The following is a 10,104-nucleotide window of genomic DNA, read 5'->3' as shown; positions in this document are numbered from 1 at the left end:
AACTGTTCATATTTTTGTTTAGGATTTTCAAATTGTTCTTGATTTAAATTTTTTGTTCTGTAAATTCAAAAATGTTTGGATATTCAATTTTTTGTTCCCATGTTCTATGTTTTTCTCTAAACTAGAAAATGTTCAATGTTTCAAAAAATATTCGGTATTTCAAATATTTTTTGTTCCCGTGTTCAAATTTTGTTCTCAATTTCAAAAACTTTGTTCTCACTTTCATAAATTCGAAAAATGTCAGCGTTATACAATTTTGTTCACGAATTAGAATTTGTTCAAGGATTTCAAAAAAACATTTTCGGAAATTGTTCTCAAAACTCGATTTTTTTCCAGTTTTCAAAATTTGTTCACAAATTCAGAAAACTTTCCTGTTTTTAAATATGGTTTGCGAATTAAAAAATGTTTGAGAATTAAAATTGTTTCTGTTTTCCAAATTTGTTCAAAAATTCAAAAAAAATCATGTTTCCAATTTTTTTCACAAATTAAAATATGTTCGGGATTTTCAGAAAATGTTCCTTTTTTAAAAATTTATTCAGAAATTCAGACAATGTTATTTTTTTGAAAATGTTTCAGTTTTTTAAAAATTATTTACAAAGTTGAAATGTGTTTGTGTTTCATAAAACACTCAGGGTTGTTTCGAGAAAAAATTGCGTTCTGAATTTCTAAAAATATGTCGGATCAGTGATGGATGGTTGGTATTTAATTTTTTACGCTGCTTTTTGTTCAATAACCTCTGTTAGCTCAACTGGGTGTGGCGTGTGTACTCTTCCAAGAGATCCTGTGTTTGATGCCATGCGAGGTCTGTTTAATTTTTTAGCTACTACAGTACGTGCTCGCAGCTCTTTTCTTCATGGGCCGGCCCAGGTAGACACCCGGCTAAGCGAACCTGTGGCTGTTTGCCGCAAAGAGCGGCATATAGAAGTTCCCTTCCCCTACGTCCGGCTCTCCTTCCAATCCCCTTGTTCTTCCTGCTGTATCCCCCAATTAGCTACCAAATCCCTGTAATCCAGTATCACTCAGTGATTAGTGAAGGAGGTTGCTAACACGAATGAGAATGCCATTTTCAAGTATCCTTTCACCAAGGATGCTTTTTTACCACATGTACGAACGATCCGAAGTGAACCATTCACACATCACCTTATGCGAATAACATGCAGAGCCCCCCTTCCATTAGTTCGCAGAAGAATACAACATTTTCAAATTTCTTGTTTCGATCACATTTCCGCCTTTTCAAGAAATCAAATTGTTTTACCATTCAATTACTCATTTACTCGTCTTTTTGCCACATTGATATCGTTCCTAGGAGAAGGAATAATTGTGTTCCATGACATGCTCGGCCCACCCAGAATGTCAGGCGAGCTGCGACATAGCAGTTGTTACTCCGGAAGTCATCCACAACTGGCAACAGAAAATGGAGTAGACTAACTATGACTAATGGTCACAAGTGTCAAATGGAAGAGTTGAACCGCACATCGATCTCATTCAGGTCTCGTAGAACGGATGAAACACAATGAGAAACAAGCATGCTTAGAAAAGTGTACGGATTGCCAAATATGTTAAGCTAGATATACAGGTAAACTAAAGCAGTACTCGATATAAGAGAACAGGCAACATTTTACACAAGTTAAGCTAGATATACAGGTTGCTGAAATATAGAACAGGTACCATTTTACACAACTTAAGCTACACATACAGGTTGCTGAAACATATGGATAGATCATAGGCCTTCAATAGGTAAATCAGTTGAGGCCTGACACCGGCCAAAAGTGCAACATCACTACAGTGACATTTGAACCTATTCAAATCGCATCTCAACGGAAGTCCATCCTTCATATGAATGGATCAGGGACACACACACACACACGATCCAGGTAGATACAACACAGCAACCTCATGCTGCCAAGATTAATTCAGGGACATCTTCTTTGGCTGCTCGAAACTGAACCCTGCGTAAACCATATAGGACCCAATAAGCACATGAAAGTGCACACTAAAACATGAGAAGGTACCGTCGATAGCAACCGGCACTCAAGTCAAACAAATACTGCATAAGAAATTGTTCTGGAAGAGTGGCTCAACATACAACTTGATCTCACTATGCAGATATTGGAAAGATAAGCTATTAAATGATCCATTTCAACTAAATAGTGAAAAACACCTCACGTTCCTTATTTGCCTATTCTCCCTCTTTTTACTTGCTTTGGCCTAATCACATTTCACTTGCTTTGGCCAAATCACATTTTTAATAAAATATGTAACGTGGATTTCATACAACATTCTAATAGACTTTTTTAATCTCTCAATTTACCAAATAGTTTAATGTCCATTAAGTTTACTTCTTTTTTATTTTGATGACATATGCAGACTACATAAACATCAGCAACTTGTAGTATTAGTCACTTACTGAAAGAACTCCAAGAATCATGTTTGATGCTAATTTGCGCAGAAGTTACTCCATGACTACCAAGGATATTCACAATTTGACAAACCCATTCATCCTCCTTGCTACAATGGATTTCAACCACCTTGAGGTGCTTCGACACCAAGAAATATTCTGCTGGGTTGTAACTTCCACTTGATCCAATGTCAAAATGCTGTCGCAAACAAAAGATTTTACTTATATGGATCAGCTGTACATGTTACCTTCGGCGACAAAAGCTAGCGCATATGAAAAACATATACCTTGCGAGATGGAAGTTGAAGGGTAAGCTTTTCTAGAATTGGTGAGTGCTGAAGAAAGTGAAGTAGTCCACTAAAGTTTCCAGTCAGACACCACTCATTCAGCACCAAAGTTTTTAACTTGCTAAACATGGGGCGCCATCTCAAGTCCTTTCTGAAAATCTTAACAAAGCGCAGAGAAATAAAAGAATAATTAAAGTTAAAACTTTGAAAGACATGATTCAGTAATACTGAGTTGAATAAGATTTCTTGAGTTTTATTTTTTAAGTAATCACTAGTGAACAGATGGAGAGATACACAAATCAGACTTTACAAGCTTTTGGTTTACTCGAAAGGAAATATTTATTAAGACATACCGCCTTTAGTGTTACATAAACTAATATGGCTCGTAAAATCATCTTAAACATATGCTTCTATATAGTACGAGATTTCAGAAGTATCGACTAGCAATAATTTATAATGACGGCCATCTTCACAACACAATCATGGGAGATGTCCGCATAGAAACATGACGACGAAAAAAGTGGATTCATGAAAAACATGCAATTGGACATTAGAAACAAGCTTAACATGCATGTTTTGATTCACTGATATTTGATACAAGGATGCAATGTTGGATGAAAATTTTACACAAGGAGTTGCAGAAAAAGCAAACATACCATGGAATATTGGCTTATCAGCTCTAAATTCGTAGTGCCTGACAAACCTTTGAGAAGCACACAGCGACCATCTTCACCATAGCATCCGTGACATGATTCGTCACCACAATCCCCGAGGCACTTCACATTATCACAAGCATCTTCGCAAAAGCAGCTAAGCCTGATAAATGATTTTACCAATGATGGCAGGTTCTCAAGCAAAGGAGTCCACCCCTGAGGGTCAGCTAGTTCAAAGGTAACAAGACCTAGAGCAGAAAGACCACTTTGTGGTTTATGCCTGGAAAAAAGTCTTGAACTTCTTATTTTCAGATGTCGCAAAGACTTGGGCAAGACATCCCCAAGGTTGACAGAACAGTGATCTATCTCTAACACCTGCAGCGCCTGGCAGAAGAAAAGATCAAGGGGGTTTCCGCCAAACTCCAAGCGAAAAAGGTCTAGTACAGTCAAGTACTTGGAGATGACACTGTTGTTGGATAACAAAAAATCAGAACGACGAGGACCCAAGGATTCAATTCGAAGCACCGAAACTTGACACGAGAAGGCATACTGGACCCACGATTCAAGATCACAGAGAGCCTCATCTTCTGCACCATCCTGATAGGAGATGATATGACATTCACGAAGAGGCACGGTTCGGTCGCGGTGCTCAAGCAGCTTACTAGCAAAATCGTTGAGAGCCTGGGCGCTCTCGAACTGAGAAGCATCGAAGCGCAGGGATGGCACGGATTTCCAAAGGATGCGCCAGCGGCGAGCGAGCACGGACGTCCTCACCGCGTCCCGCGAGGGCAGGAACGACAGCAACAGCTCGAGCACAGGTTCCGGGAGGTCCTGGAAGCAGTCCTTGCCGCCAGCCACAGCCACGGCCACCGTCTTGCTGTCAGCCATTCCGTCGAACAGGTTGCCCGCGCAGCAGCTGCCGAGCAGGTGATGGACACGTAACGAGCAAGATCGTCGTCAACCAGGCGGAAAAGATGGAAGTGCATCCAAGATTGACACCGGGTAACCAGAAAACGCACCTCTAGTCGCCGTCGGTGAGTTTGCTCTGACGTACTGGATCAATTCTCCAAGCACGAAGAGACGGGGGAGCCGTCTCCGTTCTCGGTTGGAGGACAGAGGAGGACCATGGAGAGGCAGTTTATACCGCGTCACCTAGTCTGCAGTACCCACACATTCCTCCATTGATGCAATCGCCTCAAGCAACGGAGAGGAGCGGATCGCAAGATGAGAGCACAGGAGGAAGGCGAGACGAAAGGATCCACACGAAGAACACTCGCTGTTTTTTGCTCTACCAGTGTGCCGAAATACCAAAGCGGCATCATCTGTAACCGATCCGCGCCCCGCTTTTTATACATAAAAAAGTATCCATACAACAAAATACTCCCTCCGTCTGAAAATACTTACACCCCTTTTATCATTTTAATGACAAATATTTCCCGGCGGAGGGAGTACATGACTACCAAGACCAACCCGACCATCCATTTTATCTGTTTTCGTGTGTTTGGATCCGCGAGGCCAAAAACAATGGCCCAACACGCTGATCCATTCCCGAATTACGCCCGCTCGGTCCATCAGGTGTTTGTCTGAACGCATTTTTGTATCAAATCTGGGTCTGATTTACATCCACACAGACACGAGAAGGACGCGCCACACGTTTGCTTCGTGTCTGTCTCGGACCCGCGCGTCGGTCACCAACTACGGCCCAACGTCATATTAAATTGCACGCGTGCGCCTGGGCCCATTGAAAAGTAAAATAATAGTGGGGCAGCTAAGCTAGACAACCCCGGTGCCGCAGCGTGCTCCCGCCCCCGCGCCCCCACTTCTTCCTCCTCAAGGAGTAGTAGGCAGCTTCTTGGCCATGGTCTCACCCGGAAAATCACTAGGACAAACGGGATCAATCGGACCCGGAACGAAGTACGAGATCTTCTTCCATAATACTGGAACGGACTCCTCAAATCGCTCTGTTTCAAGAGGACGTATCCCACGATGATGGCGGCGTCGGGAGGCTCGTCCCGACGGTTCACATGGTCGGACCTCCAGCCGGAGATGTTGGGCGTCGTGCTCTCGCATCCGCCTCGTCGCAGTCTACTGCCCATGGTGCTCCAACACGCGGTTGCTGCATCTACTTCCCGTGCTACTCCCGTGAATCACCCTCTGCCTCATAGCTGCTCTAGTGGAGTTCACACAGCTCATCGTCTACGAACTGAGCGGAGCAAACGATGTTGCTCATCTTTGTTGCTCGTTACTGCTCTACGTTGTTAAGTGGGATCCCACTTATTCTCATTCAATCCATATTAGTTTTGGTGGGATGCCCATTTTTTCAACACCAAATTGTATCGGGACAAGGTGGATTGTGGTGGGACTCCCACCTACAGTCCCACCTGCAGTCTGAAAGGGGAGGAATTCACCAAACCAGCAATCACTTGGGGATCAAACCCCCTCCTAAACAAGGCCTAACGAGTGGGTATTACAATATTTAATTATTTCTTGTGCAAATGGGAAAATCCCAAAACCTTTTGGATCACCTTGCAGATCTTAAGCAATACCATGCTTGACTTGTAAACTTGATAAAATACAGACTCCAAAATTACACGCTATCACACAGAGAGATTATCTAAAATATATACCATCAAAACACCACAATCATTTGGCTAGTTTGCAGAACATTGTTAACTCAAAAAGAAACAGTTATCCTCAAAATCCCAAGCTCAACAAGACAAGTAACGCTCCTACCAACAACATCGTTGCCAGGGTGGAACTTTGTACATTGAATGCAGAGCTCGGCGATGCTGCAGGTGGGGGCACCCCTACCTCCGCGGAGCTCTTTATCGGGCATGCATAGTTGCAGCTGCTAGGATCGACCACCCTATACACGCCCTTGCTGGTGAGCAGGTATAAGTCCCTGGCGTTGTCCTCGCCGAAGGAGAAGATGTAGCCTAGCGACGGCAGTGGGCTCTTGGCCGCGACATCACATGGGATTTGTGACGTTGCAGAGCAAGCGAACGTCAATGGTGTCACATTGTACACCCCGCTGTTCTCCGGTGTCTCGATCCCCGACCACATCGCCTGTGCGTATAGGTCCGCGTAGATGTATCTGTACACACAAAAGGGCAAGATGAAATTAACACATATCTGTATGCACGGAAGGGCAAGATGAAATTAACACACGACGCGTGCCATGGTCGTTGGTCGCTAGAGAATGCCATGAAAGAAAGAACGGAGTGAGGTGGTGAATGACATCAATCGAGATGTGTAATTATTACCTGCCGTTGAGGCAGGGGTTAGTCATAGAGCGGTAGACATAGCCGCCGACGATGGAGGCGGAGCCAACGTTGTTGTTGACGGTGTTGTGGGCGTAACCCATGATGGGCGAGATGGCGTTGATGGAGTCGGCCGAGGTGTTCCCTCCGGGAGTTGACAGTGCCGGGTACGATTGGTCTCCCTCGAAGACGCGCCACCCGTAGTTCCCGCCATTCACCACCAGGCTGACCTCCTCATAAAGAGACTGCAAATTCACACAAATTTCGTCACGACCCATCCCACAATGAATTTACGAGTATGAATTGCGGTCATAAAGCATGGGGACGCGAGAGATTACCTGGCCGACGTCGGCACAGAAGAAGTAGGATGGCTTGCCAGAGTCGAAGCTGCAACGCCACGGGTTCTTGAAGCCCAAGGCAAAGACCTCCGGCGCAAACTTGGGGTCTACGGAGAATGGGTTGTCTTTGGGGATACCGTAGTTGCCCCAACCGGGAGTGCTGTTACCAGCTGCATGTAATTCAAATTCGGATATGAAAAATTAGGCTTCTGACCAAAATTTGAATTTGAATATAATCATGAACTATAAACAACTGACACCAATTACAAACGAAAGAGACACTGATGGTCCTTAGAGTTTCTGTTGCAATATTCATGTTCTTTTTCCAAAAAACGTAAACTAATGAATTTCAAACTGAATCAATTATATTTATTCTAGAGAAAGTAAATTGGGTTTGTACGTGGGCATTACTACTTTTTCCGGAATACTTCTACGGGGAATGCTCATTGAATGAGCATTCTCCATATTATGCCTTGAAGAGGACTCGAACCTCCACGCTCTTCAGCACGAGATTTTGAGTCTCGCGTGTCTACCATTTCACCATCAAGGCATCTTGAAAGTGAATCGTATTCCATGAATATGATATCTATCTAATGTGATATATGGAATATATGACAAAGGTGGAGTCTTGGAGTATTTCGATCGATCGGTCATATAGGCCTGAGTCAGACATCAAATAGCTTCGATTTGCATCAAGGCAAGGGGGTAAATAAGGGGGAAGAGGAGTTGTAACGATAGAAAAGAGAAATGACTATAAGGAACCAACGATTCTCTCTTCTTAAACAACCTATATACTCCACACTTAACCAGCATTTGATAGATTATCCAACCCCGAGCAATCTTAGTTATTGGTGGGGGTTCGGTTCGTTAGCAGGTATTTGTTTAGTCATTCAGATAGTGACTGGCGTTTTTTTAGCTAGCATGTTGTTGACGTCGATCCGGATGATTTTCCCGAGCAGGGTCCCCTTGTTCTGCGCCAAGTTCCACGGATCGCCAACGCTGCCGCCGTCGCCCATCATGAAGTACATGTAGCCGTCTCCCGGGCTGAAGAGGATCTGCCCGCCGTGGTGGGTCGTGAACGGCAGCCCCAACGTCATGATCCGCCTCGCCTCCGTCGGGTTTGCGGAGGTCGCCTGAGGCATTGAATTAACGGCCGCGCATTAGCAGCACGCAAGCAAACACACACGACATGCATGATAGCGTCGCCAAACGGCCGCCTACCGTGGAAGGCGAGCCGGAGGAGGAGTTGGCGGTGTACTCGGCGATGGCGCTCTGGTACTGGCACGGCTGCGCGCCGTTGTCCGCGCCGAGCTTGGATGGGTCGCATCCGATGTCAGAGTTGCAGGCGCACCTGCCGGAGCACGACGCCGACTGCGTCTTGTCGCAGCTGTAGGAGACGAAGAAGCGGCCGTTCTTGTGGAAGTCCGGGTGGAAGGCCATGCCAAGGAGGCCGAACTCGCTGTCGAAGTGCACCTCGTCGGTGATGTCGAGGAACGGGCTGGCCACGTCCAGCTCAAGCGGCCGGCCGGAGCCGTGCGGGGGCACGGTGGCGAGGAACACCTTGCCGGCCTGGTTGTTGAGGAACACGCGGTTGGAGCCGTCCGGGTGCGCCGCCATGTTGAGGTACGAGCCGTTGCTGAGGCGCTCCAGGCACATGCCGTTCACCGGCGGCGCGACGCGGGTGGCGTTGAACGCCGCGGCCTCGCCGTCGAAGCAGACGGGCTCGCCGCCCAGCGCGCCGCAGAAGTCGCCCTCAGACTGCCACAGCTCGTTGAGCTTCGGTGCCGAGGCGCCGCCCTTGGGCGGCTGGAACGGGGACCCCGGGATGGAGACGTCCTTGCAGGTGTCCCACACCCGCGCGCAGTACCCCGTCGCCGCGGCCTCGCCGCCGACCCGGCTCGACACGCCGGTGGAGTTGCATAGCAATGGCATCGTCCGAGGGGTTTTCTCGACGGTGAAGAGCTCGCCGGCGTACGGGTTGCACCTCTGCAATGCAACAGGATCCTCATTGTGTCAGTCAGTGGCGGAGCCTTCCATTCCCATGGTAATTGATTCGATCCAGCTAGTGATAGAGCAAGAAACCATACCGCGCAAAGGATGGACTTGACGAGGTCGCCGCACGGCGTGCCTGAGATGTTCATGGCGGAAAACTGGCCCCGGACGGCGGCGTCGTCCGTGGCGTTGCAGCAAGCCGTGCCGTTGTAGCCGCAGAAGGAAAGGGATCCATTGACCGCCCTTGGGAACGCTGCTCGACATGATCGAAGTCACAAACTGCTCGGAGAAACAACACGTAGATATTACTACAAGAGGTCGACGGCATACTCGAGTCCATGCACAATTGCGCGCAATGGCTGTCCTTGACGGCGAGGAGGAGGGCAACGGCGGCGATGAAGAGTGCCGCGTTCGCCATCGACAACAATCTCATGGTGCCTCGGGAAGGAGGTGAAGATGTGAGGGAAGAAATGGAGCCGTAGTAGAACTGACTTTATGGAGGTTTGAGGATGCAGGCGTTGACCAAATATTGGGACAAATCTGCCACATGCTGGATGATAATGACAACTATACTTGTGTCCATACTAAAACTTGTGATATGATCAAAATGAACTCTTGGACCGCTGGGAGACGAATGTACCTGTTTGGCTGTTTGGATTGTGAAAGTGGCAAGGTGAAACTGATTGCTAATTGTCAACGGAGATGGTCGAACAGAACGCATGGACACGTCAGTCTAGGTCCCACATGTCACCAAGACATCCAACGGTATTCCTCTTTTTTCTTTTCTTTTGAAAACACAGTATAGAACTGTCAGCGTACAAGTAGCTCATGATATCGGACTGCATATTTGTATTCCTTCAATATAGGACAAGGGACACAAATGGCGCGATTGCTTACGAACGTCCAAATTTCTCAAGAGATTCATCCCACAACTAGAGTTGACATAGATTAAGGTTCAAAAAAAAAAGAGTTGACATAGATTAAAGAAACACAGGGAGTGGTCAACCATGACACTTCATCTTTTGCTTTATCAGGAGTTCTTCTGAGTAAAAAATGTAGTGCCCCAGAATAAAGTTGAAAAAAAAAATCCCCATCCCAACCACCGCGTCATCCCCTCTGCCGCCCGGCCCACGGTGGCGGTGGGGCTTTCTCGCCCCCTCCTTCTCCTCTCCGCCC

General features: G+C 46.5%; 2 protein-coding genes and 1 non-coding gene across 3 annotated transcripts; all 3 read right to left on the bottom strand.

Annotated features, from left to right (window-relative positions):
* Positions 1–1,539: 1,539 nt before the first annotated feature.
* On the bottom strand, positions 1,540–4,638 carry LOC119274493 (F-box/FBD/LRR-repeat protein At5g22700-like). The gene is made up of 5 exons (XM_037555199.1): positions 4,358–4,638; positions 3,342–4,254; positions 2,686–2,844; positions 2,408–2,597; positions 1,540–1,949 (listed from the first exon to the last, which is right to left on the bottom strand). The coding sequence occupies exons 2-5, from the start codon at positions 4,224–4,226 to the stop codon at positions 1,909–1,911; spliced, it is 1,275 nt and encodes a 424-aa protein (XP_037411096.1). The 5' UTR covers positions 4,227–4,254; positions 4,358–4,638; the 3' UTR covers positions 1,540–1,908.
* A 1,156-nt stretch (positions 4,639–5,794) lies between these two features.
* Positions 5,795–9,375, bottom strand: LOC119274492 (HIPL1 protein-like). Its single transcript, XM_037555198.1, has 7 exons — positions 9,259–9,375; positions 9,024–9,181; positions 8,158–8,922; positions 7,856–8,069; positions 6,937–7,109; positions 6,602–6,843; positions 5,795–6,432 (listed from the first exon to the last, which is right to left on the bottom strand). The coding sequence occupies exons 1-7, from the start codon at positions 9,359–9,361 to the stop codon at positions 6,033–6,035; spliced, it is 2,055 nt and encodes a 684-aa protein (XP_037411095.1). The 5' UTR covers positions 9,362–9,375; the 3' UTR covers positions 5,795–6,032.
* On the bottom strand, positions 7,406–7,486 carry TRNAL-CAA. The gene has a single exon. It is a non-coding gene; the product is annotated as a tRNA-Leu (tRNA).
* Positions 9,376–10,104: the final 729 nt, after the last annotated feature.

This window comes from Triticum dicoccoides, chromosome 3B (assembly GCF_002162155.2).
Source record: "Triticum dicoccoides isolate Atlit2015 ecotype Zavitan chromosome 3B, WEW_v2.0, whole genome shotgun sequence".
Taxonomy (NCBI): domain Eukaryota; kingdom Viridiplantae; phylum Streptophyta; class Magnoliopsida; order Poales; family Poaceae; genus Triticum; species Triticum dicoccoides.
Note: the sequence above shows the minus strand (reverse complement) of the source record. Positions and strands in the feature narration are given on the sequence as shown.

Bases quoted from the DNA above. Each gene is read 5' to 3' on its own strand.
- LOC119274492 (XM_037555198.1), bottom strand. From the start codon at position 9,361: ATGAGATTGTTGTCGATGGCGAACGCGGCACTCTTCATCGCCGCCGTT. The intron at 9,182-9,258 runs GTATGCCGTCGA...CATGTCGAGCAG, and splicing joins GCAATTGTGCATGGACTCGA to CGTTCCCAAGGGCGGTCAAT. The intron at 6,844-6,936 runs GTAATCTCTCGC...GTGAATTTGCAG, and splicing joins TCTGTGCCGACGTCGGCCAG to TCTCTTTATGAGGAGGTCAG.
- LOC119274493 (XM_037555199.1), bottom strand. From the start codon at position 4,226: ATGGCTGACAGCAAGACGGTGGCCGTGGCTGTGGCTGGCGGCAAGGAC. The intron at 2,845-3,341 runs GTATGTTTGCTT...CGCTTTGTTAAG, and splicing joins TGATAAGCCAATATTCCATG to ATTTTCAGAAAGGACTTGAG. The intron at 1,950-2,407 runs GTAAGTGACTAA...TGGTTTACGCAG, and splicing joins TGATTCTTGGAGTTCTTTCA to GGTTCAGTTTCGAGCAGCCA.